Source organism: Euphorbia lathyris, chromosome 7 (genome assembly GCF_963576675.1).
Source record: "Euphorbia lathyris chromosome 7, ddEupLath1.1, whole genome shotgun sequence".
NCBI lineage: Eukaryota > Viridiplantae > Streptophyta > Magnoliopsida > Malpighiales > Euphorbiaceae > Euphorbia > Euphorbia lathyris.
This window is the reverse complement of record NC_088916.1, coordinates 10,836,511-10,853,999: the sequence shown is the minus strand read 5'-3', so window position 1 is coordinate 10,853,999 and position 17,489 is coordinate 10,836,511. Positions and strand designations below refer to the sequence as shown.

The 17,489-nt window shown below is 35.0% G+C and overlaps 1 protein-coding gene across 2 annotated transcripts; it reads left to right on the top strand.

Annotated features, from left to right (window-relative positions):
* The first annotated feature begins 11,421 nt into the window (after positions 1 to 11,421).
* Positions 11,422 to 13,941, top strand: LOC136200827 (uncharacterized). Of its 2 annotated transcripts, none has more exons than XR_010673536.1 (3): positions 11,422 to 11,704; positions 12,172 to 12,247; positions 13,404 to 13,941. XR_010673536.1 is itself a non-coding variant. In XM_065991303.1 (3 exons), the coding sequence occupies exons 1-3, from the start codon at positions 11,558 to 11,560 to the stop codon at positions 13,524 to 13,526; spliced, it is 342 nt and encodes a 113-aa protein (XP_065847375.1). In that variant the 5' UTR covers positions 11,422 to 11,557; the 3' UTR covers positions 13,527 to 13,941. The 2 variants fall into 2 exon arrangements, 1 of the variants encoding a protein (XP_065847375.1); XM_065991303.1 differs by having other exon boundaries at positions 11,422 to 11,700.
* Positions 13,942 to 17,489: the final 3,548 nt, after the last annotated feature.

Below are 17,489 nucleotides of genomic sequence, written 5' to 3'. Positions count from 1 at the left end.
AAACCAGATAGCCCAAACACTGCTAACCACCGCAGCAGCCCAAAGCTCTGAAATCTGAGAACTAAAGCGGAACTGAGCAGCAGATTCAATCAATTCCCGAACCGTAGAAACCGTAGGAAGCCGACGGCCAAACAGCGAGGAAATGCCTTTCCAAATTTCCTGTGCAAACTGACAGCTAATGAAGATATGACTCACAGACTCGTTATCTAATTGACACAAGGGGCAGCGAGAAACAAGCACACAGCCCCGCTTCCTGAGTTGATCAAAAGTAGGTAAATAACCGAGCACCGCCCGCCAGCAAGTTAGCGAGTGAGCCGAGGGAATTGACGCACGCCAAATGAAGCGAGACCAATTTTTAACATCTGTCTGCGGGCGCAACCATGCATAGAAGAGTTTAACAGACAATACACCACCTACCGTCGGCTTCCAGACACAGATATCAGCACCGTCAGTCCCACGATCAACCGCCCGAATTCTGATCTAAACATCCTCATCCAAGTTTGGCAAATTCCAATAATTACCATGGAAATAATCATCCACCAATTCATTCCGACCCCTACGCTGATTGGGAGATAAACCCACTTGATCAGCCACCGGGGGCTCAATCCAAGCGTCAAACCAGAAACTAAGACTCGAGGGAGAACCAATCCACCAGAAACAATGGTCCCGAATGACGGCATAGACCGATCTAATAGACGTCCAAAGTGACGAATTAAAAATCCAGCTACGAGGCTTCCCCGACCTGCTGATAAATCTAGATCTTAACACTCGGAAGCACAGCGATTTATCCTGAAGCAAGCCCCAAGCTAATTTTCCCATGAGAGCTCTGTTCAATGTTATTAGCTCTTTAGTCCCAAGACCTCCTTCTGCAAGCTTTTGGCAGCAAAGCTGCTAGGGAACAGAGACCAATTTCCTAGCAGAAATAGATCCAGTCCAAACAAAATTTCTCATACAGCATCTCAATCTAGCAATTAAAGCGGCAGGCCATTTATACACAATAAAGGAATGCATAAAACTACCAGTAATTACCGAGTTCACTAAGGCCACCCTCCCAGCCATGGATAAGCAACTGCCTTTCCATCTACTAAACTTCGCCACGATGTTGTCCGCCAAGCCAGAAAGCTGTCTGGTTTTGGGGGCGCCATAGAAAAGCGGAACCCCAAGGTATCGAAAGGGGATAGAGCCTCTATTTATTCCCATGATATCTGCTAAAAGGTTCCCGCGCCTAGGAGAAACCGAAGGGCTCAGAAAGAGCTCAGATTTGTGCCAATTCACTTTCTGACCCGATATGGAACCATAGATTTCGAAAATACTGTTGAGTCTGTGCATATTATGGCTGGTGGCCCTGCAAAACAAAAGGATGTCATCTGCATATAACAAGTGGGTCGGGAAAGCCATTGAATTTGTATAGAGCATCAGATCCAATAGCCCATTCTCACTCAAGGAGAGAATCCAGCGACTGAGGAAGTCTTCAGCAAGCCCAAAGAGGATTGGTGCCAAAGGGTCCCCTTGTCTGACACCCCTAGAGCAACTAAAGTAGCCACTGACAGAACCATTGTTTAAGATGGAAATACGAGCGGCTGACAAAATATTTAGAATCCAATCCCGGAATTGGAGAGAGAAACCAAAGGCTTCCAGAACATTAAGCATGAAATTCCAGTCCAGGGTGTCAAACGCCTTTCGGATGTCAACTTTAAGAGCCATGTTACCACCAAAGCACCTTTTACGAAGAGAATTTGTTCCTTCAGAGGCCAAAGCAATACACTGATGAATGCTCCTGCCAGGAATGAAGCCAAATTGATTGTCAGATACGATCCGAGCAGCAACCGCAGCTAGCCTGTCAGCCAAAATTTTAGCAATAATTTTGTAGCTGAAATTACTCATTGCTATGGGCCTGAATTGATCAAGTGAGAGAGCTCCCTCCACCTTAGGGATAAGGGTCATGATACTAGAACATAAGCCCGAAAAAATGTTACCAGTAAGGAAAAAGCTTCTGACCATTTCGTAGACATCCACTCCTACAATCTCCCAGAAGGTCTGAAAGAAAATGCCAGTGAATCCATCAGGACCAGGGGAACTGCTACCATCCATGGCGAAGACGGCTTTTTTAACCTCCAGATAGTCCGGACAGCGGGTCAGATCAGTATTTTCATCCTCACTAACCAGCTTGGGAATAATTTCATGAACAATATTTAAGTTCATGATAAAGAAATACATGGATTGAGGGAGGAATGGCTACGGGAAAGGACTCATGTGCATAATTTTTCATCTGATCTGTCATCCCCAATATTGCAGGTCACAAGATCTGGGGATTTTTCATCACTGATTATTGCAGAAATTATTTTCTCTGCTACAAACCCTTTAGTGACTCCCTGCGTTTCTCTGCTACAAGCCCTTTACACAATGTAGGTCACAAAAATTGGGGATTTTTCATCACTGATTATTGCAGAAATTATATTCTCTGCTACAAGCCCTTTAGTGACTCTCCCTGCCTATTAATTGGTCATTGTAATACTCAAGGACCGATAGAAAAAAGAAAACTCATACACAACTGATAGCTTACTGTGGCTTCTGCTGCAAAAGTTGTTCCATAGCCAACAACTTAGACCAATGCCGTTGAAAATGTCCATGTCATCAAACTTCTTTTGTATTTGTTTGACCTTGATAGAAGAAGATGGATGATTCAATGCAGATCCAAGCTGACCTATATGACCACGTTTTGATTCATAGTGTAGATCCAACATTAGGCTGCAACACGACAAAAAAATGGGGCACACCAAAATCAGGGCAGCTAGGCAGCAACACCAAAAAATGAGGCCATAAATAATGCTTACAGAAACCATGATAAAACTTTGTAAAGCATGAGGAGGAAGAAATGTGGGTAAGGAGTTGAATTCTCCCAGCAGCCTCTGGGAAACTTCTATCTATTCACTTTTACTCTGGATCAACCTTCAAGGATCCCACATAAATAACATCCAAATTTTGTATGGGTTCATGACTATCATTTGATGGTCCTTCTACCACTTAAGAAGGATAGACAAGATGCTGATTTATGAATGCAGTTTTTAAACATAAATGCGATCCCACCAATTCCATCTTGAGATATCAATGTCCAACACCGATGACATATACACAGTTGCTTCATTGTTTCCGGCCAGAAGGAGGGGTAGGTCATCGCAGGAGAGAGAAATCCACCCCTCAAAACGTAAGAAGTTCTTACTAAGAACCAAAAAGGACTGCTTATGTAGGTGTATTCATATTGTGTGAGGTCTTCAATTGGTAGTTTAGTATATTTACACCTCAGCTTCATCTGTCAATCTTATCAACTTTTGATTTTTTTTTTGTATTTCTTTAATTTTTAAAATCTATTTATTAAAGATAAGTTAAAGTTTAACCTAACTTATTAAAATGTAGATTTAGTCTTAACATAAAAAAATTGATGTTTTGTAAAGTCGAATGGCACCCTTCAACAATATTCAAACCAACTTTTTCAAATTTTTGGTAACGTAACACTAAGATTAATCATTCTTAAAAAATTAGGGTTAAATTTTCACTGCTTCATATGTTAGGACTAAATATGCACTCCACCGAAAATGTTAGAGTCAAATTCGATTCTTATCCCATTTATTAATTACACTAAGTCCACTTTCTATAGAACTTTTAGAACCAATTTCACCTTACTCTGAGCAACTCTAATTGTCTTATAAAAGGACTAATTTGTAATTTGTCAATAGTAGCTAACCATTAGAATGTAAAAAGCCAAAACCAAGCGAGTTGCTCAATTGGTCTAAAATTTATAAATCGGATAAGGACTAAATTTAACTCTAATGTTTCAACCGAAATACAAATTTAGACCTAACTTATGAAATAGTGTAAATTTAACCCTAACGTTTCTAAACAAGATCAATTTTATTTAGTCTATATAGGCTCTATTTAGTAATATTTCATTGTTTAAAGGTAGATGAGATGGTTAAAAACATTTGCTTCTTTTTAGAAGGTCCTAGGTTGAATTTCCCCTAACCTCAATTTCTAAATTGAGGAAATTGTTTATTTATTTAAATTTTATTAATTGCAATATTTTGAACCTATTAGGTACTCCCTAAATCCAAATTTCTAATTTTTTTGGCCCGGTTTCATAAATCCAAATTTCAATTTTTTTCCTCTTAGGCCTCCTTAAATCAATTTTTTTACATGTTCAGCCCTCTCTAAATCAATTTTTTTTTACATGTTAGAATTATTAAACGAAATCTAGCTTAATTTTGAGAAATTTTACATTAATATTTAAAATTGGTTCTTGACCATTCAAATTATAACACGCATATATACAAAAAAAAAAAAAAGCAAGTTCGATTTAGCAAAAAAAAAAATCCCTAATGCACGTGTAAAATCGGCTGCCCTAACCGAGTAATCTTGTATTCACCACTGCCCATGACATATACACAGGGTGGGTCATTGCACGGCGGACAAGACCCACCACACACTTTGTTTTCTTTGTGCAGGTGTAGTTGTATTGTGTCCCATCTTCAATTGGTAATTTGGTAGGAGTAAGAGAGTACCAACCTCAGTCTGATCTGTCAAACTTATCTATTTTTGTTTTTTTTTCTTCTAATTCTTCTAATTTTAAAATCTATTTATTATTAAGGGATAAGCACTAAATTTCACCTTATTGTTTTTTATAAGTGCAAAATTGGCTCTAAGTCCAAACATGATATGGGACATATCAAACATGAATTAAGTGTTGGGACATATTCACCTTTTTTCATAGTTTTTACATTTTTACATTTTTTAAGTGTTTTTCTCAATTTTTTCCATTTTTCAGGTTTTTTTAACATATGCCTTTATATCCATCAAAACCTTAACATATGTTCAAGATATAAAAAGCAAAAGGAACACAAACTTGGTATTGCAACTGAAAAATGAAACGTGTCATACATCATAGGCAACTAAAATATTCAATGACAATATGACCACGTTTTGATTCATAGCGACATACGGCTGCAACACAGCGAAAGTGGGGCACATAGGCAACATATAATGAAAAAGAGGCCATAAATGATGCTTACAAAAACCATGATAAAACTTTGTAAACATCAGGAGGAAGAAATATGGGAAACTAGTTGAAATCTCCCAGCAGCCTCTAGGAAACTTCTTCCTGTTCACTTGTATCTACATCAACCTTCAGTGATCCCACGTAAACAACATCCTAAATTTGATTGCACCTTTGAGTATGTATTTTTATATGCAGCAACCTTAGATCGTACATAGTTCAAGTCTGACATTTTGTTGATGCTGCACACAACCAATCGACAGTCAAAAATCATTCCAAATTTTCTAGATCGTATATAGTTCAAGTCTGACATTTATAAATCAGCAGAGCCTAAGCATGATTCTAAGACAGTAGTATGATAGACATACCTGTATAAAGTATATCCACTGAGTACAGGCTTCTTGAAAATCCACTCTGGCACAAGCTTTTCAAGCATCTCCATATGCTCCTCTACCTCAGCAGCAAAAGTTAATAAAGTTAATAACTTCAACAATGATATAATCAAATATTATTAATGGTTTGGAGTCATCAAAGATTTACAGGTACCTTTGTAACTAATAGATTGGAAAATCAGATGAATCACAGAAACAAGACTAGGAAAGTCGATGAAACTATGCTCATGCTTTTCATTTGTTTGGCTCTTCTCTACCTACAAAAGTTAATCAAGTCAACTAGATATTTTTAGGGATAATAACGTTAACATACAAAATACTACAAATTTAGCCCCAACATTTCCATGAAAATTGCAGACAAACTTTGCTTCAAAAGTGACAAAAAAAATTATGTAAATAACAGGTACCTCTGTCAACAAAATGAAAATCATTTGTATGGGTTCATGATTATCGGTTGATGGTCCTTCTATTACTTGGAAAGGATAGACGAGATGCTGATTTATGAATGCAGTTTGTAAACCTAAACACAATTGCATCCCATCAATTCCATCTTGAGATATAAACTGCTGCTTCATTGTTTCCTGCGAGATGGAGGGGTTGGTCTTTGCACAACCGAGAAACCCACACCTCTAAACCTTTTCTTTCTGTAGGTAAGAACCAAAATGAGTTGTTTATGTAGGTGTATTCGCATTTTGTTACGTCTTGAATTGGTAATTTGGTACAGTCACACCTCAGCTTGATCGTGAATTGGAAAAGGAAAAGAACCCAATTCTGAACCCATTTCCAAGTCCAAAAGCCAATATGAATACCCGAGGAAAGAAGGGCTGGCGAGGGCCACTCAAGAAGAGAGCCGTTACACCGGTCCAAAAGCTCTGATACCATGTAACAATATGAATTGGTCCGTGATTGTTATTCATGTGTAAATCAAATATATACAGTGTATTTGATTACATTGCAGTCAAAGACTTATCCGATATTCTAGGCTATAAACAACGAATTTAGCTGTGTGTTGAATATACAAATAAGTGCAAATAATATACTTTAATAAATATGACCACGTTTTGATTCATAGTGTACATTCGGCTGCAACACGAAAAAAAAGGGGCACACTAAAATCAGGGCATCTAGGCAGCATATAATGAAAAAGAGGCCATAAATAATGCTTACGGAAACCATGATAAAACTTTGTAAGCATCAGGAGGAAGAAATGTGGGTAAGCAGTTGAATTCTCCCACATAAATAACATCCAAATTTTGTATGGGTTCATGACTATCTTCTACCACTTAAGAAGGATGGACGAGATGCTGATTTACTAATGCAGTTTTTAAACATAAAGGCGATCCCACCAATTCCATCTTGAGATATCAATGTCCAACACCGATGACATATACACAGTTGCTTCATTGTTTCCGGCCAGAAGGAGGGGTAGGTCATCGCAGGAGGGATAAATCCATCCCTCAAAACGTGTTACTGCACCTTCGTTTCTTTCTGTAGGTAAGAAGTTCTTACTTAGAACCAAAAAGGGCTGCTTATGTAGGTGTATTCATATTGTGTCAGGTCTTCAATTGGCAATTTAGTATATTTACACCTCAGCTTGATCTGTCAATCTTATTAACTTTTGATTTTTTTTTGTATTTCTTTAATTTTTAAAATCTGTTTATTAAAGATAAGTTCAAGTTTAACCTAACCTATTAAAATGTAGATTTAGTCCTAATATACAAAATTGATGTTTCGTAAGGTCCAATGGCACCCTTCAACAATATTCAAATCAGAATTTTCAAATTTTTGGTAACGTAACCCTAAAATTAATCTTGCTTAAAAAATTAGGGTTATATTTTCACTGGTTCATATGTTAGGACTAAATATGCACTCCACCGAAAATGTTAGAATCAAATTCGATTCTTATCCCATTTATTAACTACACTAAGTCCACTTTCTATAGAACCTTTAGAACCAATTTCACCTTATTCGGAACAACTCTAATTGTCTTTTATACCAATTTGTAATTTGTCAATAGTAGTTAACCATTAGAATGTAAAAGTCGCTCGATTGGGCTAAAATTTATAAATCGGATAAGGACTAAATTTAACTCTAATGTTTCAACCGAAATACAAATTTAGACCTAACTTATGAAATAGTGTAAATTCAACCCTAACTTTTCTAAACAAGATCAATTTTAGCCATGCGTTATCGAAAATTTGAAAAAATTGGTTTGGTTCTTATTTAATGGCCTAAACCATACGCAGCCCATTGAACTTGTCACATTTAGTCATTTTGCCCTCTGAAGTTGCGGGACGATCCATTGGCCCCTTCAACTATTTAAAATTCGTATTGACAATCACATGTTTTCATTATAACGGAAATAATTATGATATGTTCTCATTGCAAGCACTAAGGTCATAATTATTTGTAACCATTAACATTTTGAATTTTATCTCTTTTAATTAAGGATTTTTCATAGAAAAATATGGACAGCGGGAAAAGAAATCATATATGAAAAAATATTAATAATAATATACAAAATAAATACAACAACAACAACAAAGCCTTAGTCCCGAAATGATTCGGGGTCGGCTAACATGAACCATCATATAAAACCGTGAAATCAACACAAATTCTCTCCCTCCACTTCGTCCTATCCACTACCATATTTTCCTCAATCCCCAATAAACTCATATTACTCTCGATTACCCTCCTTTAAGTTTGCTTAGGTCTTCCCCTACTCCTCACCACTACATCCCTTTGCCACTCTTCAGTCCTCCTAACCGACGCATCAAGAGAAAACTACATCTATATCATGTACTTAAAGTTATAAACAATTTGGAGCTTGGAAATATATAAAAAATAATAATACTAACACTTAAAAAAAACATCAAATATCACTATAATAAAATAATTAAACCTTTAAAAAACTAAGTAGACCCTATTATTATATTGGGTCTGACACCGGTGATCTAATCACCGGTGTCACAAATTCTATGTTGCTGCAGCATCAATGCTGCAGCAATTCTAACTACTGTTAACCCGGTGTTTGATACACCGGGTTCTATACAAATGTGAAACTAATTCACCGGTTTCATTTTAACTGTGTCAGAAATATTAAGCATTAGAGCATCTCCAACAGCCTCTTAAATTGGCTTTTAAGTTAAAATTTGAGGAGGAAGAATAAAAAAATCAGCTCCAACAGCCTCTTAGTGGCTCCTCAAATCACTAAGAGCTTCCTCATCCTCTCTATTAATAGAGAACCTCTCTACACCTCTTAGTGCCTCCTAACTTCATATTTTATTAATAATTTATTATGAATAAGTCTCTCTCCTCACACTATTGGTAATATAACAATAAATAATAACTTTAATAATAAAATAATAAATAAGGAGTGAATATAAGGAGCATTGTTGGAGATGATATATCTTAGTCACTCTTAGATCACTAAGAGTCGATTATTTATATTATTTATAGAGAGTTCACTAAGAATCTCTTGGAGATGCTCTTACGGAAGTAAAAAATTTAAACTAAACATTTGTTGTTGAATCTATATATAATATAAAACAGTAACGATGGAACTGAGGTGTCACTTCCTCCTTTTTTACTGATAAAAAAATATAATATAATATATCATATATTAATTTTAATTCTATTATTATATTTATCTATAAAAAAATTATTTAAAATAAATGTGAAAATAAAAGCTTCATAGGCCGATTTGCAAGAATAAGAACCATTATTAGTCAAGGCCCAGCAGTGTCTGTCCTTATCCTCCTCCTGATTACTAATCTTCACACCTCTAATATTAAGGAGGGTCTCCAGGCTAAGAAAGGAGTCGAACTTAGACCAGATCCAGTCTCCCTCCGAGTCCACCACATCAGCAATTCTCCAGGAGAGGAGATCATTCGGCGGAGGGGCGATGCACACCTCAATCAACGGTTTGTCACCAATCCAAGTGTCATACCAGAAACTAATGGATCTCCCATTACCCACCTCCAAGCCAATCCCCGTACAGAACTCAGCAAAAACAGCACTAAGCCCTTTCCAGAGGAAGGAACAGCTGACAACCCTCTCCTTCGGGCCACCAAAGATTCTATCTTTCCTATATTTGCCGCACAGAAGACGAACCCAAAGGGAGGACGGGGATTGCCACATTCTCCAAAGAAGCTTCATTAACAGGACTTTATTATTGTCGTTAGCTTGCCTTATACCAAGACCACCCCTGCTCTTAGGCTGGCAGGCTTCCTTCCAAGGGACCTATTATTTTAATTAATAGGCTAGTAATTATTTAATATATTATAAATATAAATTTGTTATTTTTAATTAATTAAATATTTTTAATATGATTTTTTACTACGTTGACAACTCATCAAAAAGACCTCTAAAACACTTCTTCTCATTTCTCTCTGCTTCCGTAATTATATAGTGTATAGATTAATGAGTTAGTAATTGTTTAATATATTATAAATATAAATCTGTTGTTTTTAATTAATTAAATCCTTTTAATTTTGATTTTTTACTACGTTGACAACTCATCGAAAAGGCCTCTAAAACACTTATTCTCATTTCTCTCTGCTTCTGCTATTATATATAGTATAATGGTGAAATACTATGTATCATGCTTTATATAGAAGTTTATTTGTGACTTTTGGATTTCCTTTACTTTGTGTTTTTTCATATTCCTGTAACTCTTGCTTTCTTTTATTATTTTAATTAATGAGTTAGTAATTGTTTAATATATTATAAATATAAATCTGTTGTTTTTAATTAATTAAATCTTTTTAATTTTGATTTTTTACTACGTTGACAACTCATCGGAAAGGCCTCTAAAACACTTCTTCTTATTTCTCCCCGCTTCTACTATTATATATAGTATAGATTTGGTGCTTGGAAGTATAAAAAAAAATAATAATACTGACACTTAAAAAAAACATCAAATATCACTATAATAAAATAATTAAACCTTTAAAAAACTAAGTAGACCCTATTATTATATTGGGTCTGAATCACCGGTGTCACAAATTCTATGTTGCTGCAGCATTAATGCTGCAGCAATTCTAACTACTGTTAACCCGGTGTTTGATACACCGGGTTCTATACAAATGTGAAACCGGTGAATTATTCACCGGTTTCATTTTAACTATGTCAGAAATATTAAGTATTAGAGCATCTCCACCAGCCTCTTAAATTGGCTCTTAAGTTAAAATTTGAGGAGGAAGAATAAAAAATCAGCTCCAACAGCCTCTTAGTGGCTCCTCAAATCACTAAGAGCTTCCTCATCCTCTCTATTAATAGAGAATCTCTCTACACCTCTTAGTGCCTCCTAACTTCATATTTTATTAATAATTTATTATGAATAAGTCTCTCTCCTCACACTATTGGTAATATAACAATAAATAATAACTTTAATAATAAAATAATAAATAAGGAGTGAATATAAGGAGCATTGTTGGAGATGATATATCTTAGTCACTCTTAGATCACTAAGAGTCGATTATTTATATTATTTATAGAGAGTTCACTAAGAATCTCTTGGAGATGCTCTTACGGAAGTAAAAAATTTAAACTAAATATTTTTGGTTGAATCTATATATAATATAAAACAGTAACGATGGAACTGAGGTGTCACTTCCTCCTTTTTTACTGATAAAAAATATAATATAATATATCATATATTAATTTTAATTCTATTATTATATTTATCTATAAAAAGATTATTTAAAGTAAATGTGAAAATAAAATAATAATATTTAATTTATATAGAACCTTTATGTCATTAATTGTAATTATTAAATTATATTTTTATTAATATTTATATATTAAGATGAATCCGTGTATCGTACGAGCCAAAAACTAGTTATATATAAAAGAGGCATTATTTAGAGGAAAAATCCAATAAAACACACGGTGATTTTCAATAACAACAAAAAATAAATAAATAAATATAAATACTGCCACTTGTAGGGCACACCAACACAAGCAGTTTAAAAAGTTTGAATCGAACGTGAAGGGTGGGTCTTCTGTCTTCTCCGCCGTGCGGGTGGATCTCCTCTCCTTCTCGCCGGAGAACATCGGCAAATGCAAAGAGAGTTCAAGAATCTGAGATATCTCCTCTCAATCTGAGTTATCAAATATGGAATCTGAGATATCTCCACTGTTGACGGATGCGATTGCGATTAGGTTACTGCAACTCGTGATTCGTAAATCAGCATCTCTTGATAGTCATGAAGCCATACAAATTGATCTTCACAATAAAATAACCTGCAGCAGCTACCTGTGGGTAAATCTTTGTACTTTTGTTTTGTTGTATTTTATGTTTGAATGGGAATGCTGAAGATCTAGTCTGAATGACAAAATTTTAAGTTTTAGCTTCTCGACAGTTTGTGTGATTTTGAACATCTGAGTTCCAATTTTAAAAAAGCCCATTTTTTCTGAATTTTGACAACTCGTTTTAGCTCCATTTTTTCCAAGTAAAAGAGTGAATTTATAGATGATCATTTGTGAATCAGAGGATTATATATGTGTTTACTTTCATCTATTTCTGCCACTTACTGGAAATTCAATTTTAGCTATGTTAATGAATGTATTGAAAATAATTGATATCCTTTTTGTGTTCATTGCTTTCATTGGTTTATGAATGGCTATTTGTTAATTCAATGTAATGATGACAATGTGGTGGTTGATTAACTATTTTCATGCTATTAACAAATGTATATTTTGAATTGATTGTTGATTTATTGGATGCAGAAATTTAAGAGTGTTGGTGAAGAAGGAGCTGAAGAACAGTGATGTTGGGGGTTTGGGGAGGATTATACTTCCAAAGGTGAGGTTTACTGAACTGACGATCCATTCATTTTTTTTTTTGTCTTCTGAAAACAAGTAATTGTGGTGTTTGGATAAGCCTAGGAATCAAGTAATTCTCGTGTTTGCATAAGCCTATGAATTAGAGAAATCATTATGTTGCTTTCTTTCAAGATGATTCAACTTCGTATATGTTTATGACTCATTTGCATGAAGAGCCAACCCCTGTCATTGTCTTATGTTTTTTTACTTATTTATGTGAAGATGATGACTCTGGTTGTTGTACTACCTGGGAGGGTTTGTTTAGGAACAAGTATTGAAATTTCTGCTCTTTATAATCATCATTAATTCACAAGTGTCATAAAGCCCTTTTGTCATGTACAAGAGACATTCTTTACTTTTCCTCAAAGTAGGTTCCTTTTGGGTCTGCTTTGTGGGCTACAATGGTCATTCTCAAATCGGGTAAAACTTTCCTTATTCATTCTTTGAAAGGTCATTTGTTTATTAATAATAGACTTAATCATGATATAATTTTCTTTTAAAGTATATTGTTAATAATAATATCAGCACTTATCTGCTTGTTTACTTGCTCTTACTATAAAGTGGTTAGTATCTGAAGGTTAGACAATTATTGACATGCACAAATTTTTGCAAATTTGGGTTATAAGCTGACTTTATAACTAATATTCGATTTGCAGTCCATTTCATTCTGTTTCAGTGTTTCTGCAGCAAAATGTTGATCAAAATATGTATTCACAGTGCTGATTTCTGAAATAATCTTATTAACATATAAATACCAAATTTATTAAAATGACACATCAATTTTGAGGTCGAAATAGAAATTCATTTTTTGATTTTCCATTTCGAAAACCGAAAATTGGGAAAAGAAGAGAATTGGAATAGAGAAATGAAAATGTTTTCTAAAACTGAACAAGACCTTAGTTGTGCACCATTCCTAAACTTCAATTTCTTTGGTGCGCTTCCGATTCTCCTATTTTTTAATAAAATTGAAGATTTAAAATTTTGAATGCATATAGTTCTGAATCACAAAATTCATTCCAAATTTGGAACTTGAGAAACTTTCTGCTATTTTCTCTTCTGACCAGTTTGTGCCTTTATTCACCTAAGGAAATGATGATATGAGGTTGTATACTGATTTAATTGGGTGGATGCTTCAGGTTACAAGTGCAGCTATCCAGTACACAAGTAGTATGATGCGGTTTGTGAATTTCTGGACTGAGACTAATTTTGATGGAAGATTGGTCATTCATTGTGATAGCTACAAAAAAAGTATTCCCTAGGACAAATCATTTCAAAACATCAAATGTACCTACCGAATCATCCAAGAGTTCAGGAACTGTGCCAATAAATGCAATGACCTTGGTTGAAATGTTCCTAGATTCTGTAAGTAAGTGAGAATTAGCCCCAGTTTTCATTACATTACATATGTAATTACTGAATGGGTGGTGGACCTCTTTCCGACAATTATTACCAAAGCATCCATGATGCAAGTACTTGAAACTGGAACATTATGCAAAACAAACACATGTTTGAAACACATTAAAAACAACTTCAAATTTGTTAGCTTGGACAAAAACCAAGCAACGCTAGGTATTATCTAGATGATACTGCTGATGTACAGCCATTGGCAACTTCTTCAAGTTTGAAATTGAGGTGCAACACAGAAGATCAAGTGTCTTTAGACATTGGCATTTAAAAAGGTATAAACTGCTGCTTTTTTGTCGCATGTTTATCAATTATGATGTTTATTTTGGTATTTGAGTTAATTTGGAAAGATGATGAAAGACATTTATTTAGTAGTATTGATTCGTATATGACTGAAGCAAGAAATGGTTTTTTTAGAAAAGGAATATGTTCTAGTTGTCATATGCACAAGCTTTGACCCACTTATGTTCAATTTCCAATTCCAAATGATCATTGCTTATTTTTTTTTTGTGCTTTTGTGTTTTGAAAATTATAAACAGTACAGTTAGATGCAAGAATATTTCAGAATATTAGAACCAAGGTTGAGGACCTATAATAAGTGTTGGTTTTTGTTCAAAAAATCATAAATTATGTTTAACGTTCAAAGAAGGGCCACTCAAGAAGAGAGCCGTTACACCGGTCCAAAAGCTCTGATACCATGTAACAATATGAATTGCTCAGTGATTGTTATTCATGTGTAAATCAATATACATAGTATGTGATTACATTGTAGTGAAAGACCGATCCTATATTCTAGACTATAAATAAGAAATTTAGCTGTGTGTTGAGTATACAGATAAGTGCAAATAATATACTCTAATAAATATGGCCACGTTTTGATTCATAGTGTACATTCGGCTGCAACATGACAAAAAATGGGGCACACTAAAATCAGGGCAGCTAGGCATCATATAATGAAAAAGAGGCCATAAATAATGCTTACACAAACCATGATAAAACTTTGTAAGCATTAGGAGGAAGAAATGTGGGTAAGCAGTTGAATTCTCCCAGCAGCCTCTGGGAAACTTTCTATCTATTCACTTTTACTTTGGATCAACCTTCAAGGATCCCACATAAATAACATCCAAATTTTGTATGGGTTCATGACTATCATTTGATGATCCTTCTGCCACTTAAGAATGATAGACGAGATGCTGATTTATGAATGCAATTTTTAAACATAAATGCGATCCCACCGATTCCATCTTGAGATATCAATGTCCAACACGGATGACATATACACAGTTGCTTCATTGTTTCCGGCCAGAAGGAGGGGTAGGTCATGGCACGAGGGAGAAATACACCCCTCAAAACGTGTTACTGCACCTTCTTTTCCTTCTGTAGGTAAGAAGTTCTTACTAAGAACCAAAAAGGGCAGCTTATGTAGTTGTATTCAGACTAGAGATCCTCTAGAGTTGAAATCCTTTAGAGTTGGTGGAGTTGTAATCATCTCAACCATTAATTACAAAATGAACAGATGAGATTTGATTGATCAATAAATGATTAATTAAATATTAAAAATTTATCAATTAAATCTCATCCATTAATGTTAGAATTAATGGTTAAGATTACAACTCCACCAACTCTAGAGGATCCTTACACCTGTATTCATATTGTGTCAGGTCTTCAAATGGTAATTTAGTATATTTGCACCTCAGCTTGATCTGTCAATCTTATCAACTTTTGATTTTTTTTTCGTATTTCTTTAATTTTTAAAATCTGTTTATTAAAGAATGACAAGCCAGAATCGATGCAAGTTATGGTGCAGAGAGAAGTTCAGAGAGCTTTGAAAGGGAAGAATGTTGCGGATAATAGCAACAAAAACCATGAGTTTTCTGCTTTTGCAGGCATGAGCGCGGCAGGTATTACATCTGAAAACTTAAATTCTGATTTCGAATATGCATGGGTTATTGATTCAGGAGCAACAACTCACATGACATTTGCTGATCATATGATGATTCATGTAAGTAAGGCTGATGCAAATAGGAAAGTTTTTCTACCTACAGGTGATGCACATAAGGTAGTAAAACAAGGAGATATCATGTTTAGCAATGGTTTTGTATTGAAGAACGTATTGCATATACCAAAGTTTAAATACAGTTTACTTTCAGTAAGCAAATTATTGAATGATGAGGGAATTGGGATTCAATTCTATGCTAAGCACTGTGTTTTGCAGGACCAAGTCTGTAAGAGGACATTGGCAATTGGATTCCTGGAGAATGGATTGTACTACCTTACTAGAAGATCTTTTAATAAAGATGTAATAAATAGTTTCAATGTCAAGTTTGATCATTGTATTTTGAGTGTTCAAGAAGATGTTACAGATATGATGACCATTTGGTATCAAAGGTTAGGTCATTTATCTGGGAATAGGATGAAGTATGTGCAAAATATACAAAGTCAGGGGGGAAATCCGGATGTTGACTTTGTACACTGTGATGTTTGCATACGTAGCAAAATGACCAGACACCCATTCTGTAATAGTACTTCAAAATCAATAAAATTGTTTGATTTGGTTCACATGGATGTATGGGGACCGTATAAAGTAGTTTCTCTCACTGGTGATAGGTTTATATTGACTATTGTGGATGACTTCTCCAGGGCTATGTGGCTCATTTTGTTCAAAAGTAAGGATCAAGTACCTTAGTTGATTGACAACTTCATAAAAATGGTACAGACACAGTATGATACATTAATCAAATGTATCAGGTCAGATAATGGTAGTGAATTTGTTGGTCAGGAAACTCAAAGTGTTTTGAAAGAATGGGGGATAGTTCATCAGAGAACCTGTATAAATAGTCCACAGCAGAATGGGAAAGCGGAAAGGAGACACATGAGTCTTACAACTGTGGCAAGGGCGTTGTTAAAACAAGCAAGTTTGCCTCAAAGGTTTTGGGGAGAAGCAATGTTGCATGCTGCAACGTTGATAAATGTTCATCCAACCAAAGTTTTAGATTGGAAATCACCTCATCAAGTTCTATATGGGAAGATGCCAGATTATAATAAATTGAAGGTATTTGGTTGTACTGCATTTGCAGCCAATACAAGTGCACAAAAGGGAAAATTTGATGATAGAGCGGTAAAGTGTGTGTATTTAGGAGAATCTCCTGGACAGAAGGGCTGGAAATTGTTCAATATCCAAACACAGAAATTATGTGTTTCAAGAGATGTACACTTTATTGAAAAGGAGTTTCATTATTCATTTAACAAATTTCCTGTTTTGACAGATACAGAACAAAGATCCATCACAATACACACAGTTATACCAAATTGTGCTGAAGAGAGTATTATATCGACAAATACTGAAAATGCAGTTCCGGACTTACATCAACATTTTGAAGATCACACCAATAATGAAATAGTGCCAGTAAATTCCCAGGTGCAAACTCTAGAGCAAAGTGAAGTTCAAAGAGAACAACACGATGATCTAAATGAACAAGAAGCTATAGCGCCTAAAAACACACAAGAACCACAATTGAGAAGATCCACAAGACAATCCAAACCACCAACATGGATAACTGATTTTGTGTCCAACAATGCCAGTGAAACTATAAGTTCAGAAAAGAAAGCAAAGAAGAAGATGCCAAGTTATACAATACAACATGCTGCCTTTTTGAGTAGCATTGCAAAACTCCCAGAACCAAGCAGTTACTCAGCAGCTAGCAAGGATCCTAATTGGGTTAAAGCAATGGATCAAGAGTTGAAAGCACTTGAAAGTAATGGAACATGGGAGATGACAAAGCTACCAAAAGGGAAGAAAGCAATTTCATCAATGTGGA

Coding starts and splice junctions, on each gene's coding strand:
- LOC136200827 (XM_065991303.1), top strand. CDS start 11,558: ATGGAATCTGAGATATCTCCACTGTTGACGGATGCGATTGCGATTAGG. Junction 11,701..12,171: donor ATAACCTGCAGCAGCTACCT/GTGGGTAAATCT, acceptor TATTGGATGCAG/AAATTTAAGAGTGTTGGTGA. Junction 12,248..13,403: donor GGAGGATTATACTTCCAAAG/GTGAGGTTTACT, acceptor TGGATGCTTCAG/GTTACAAGTGCAGCTATCCA.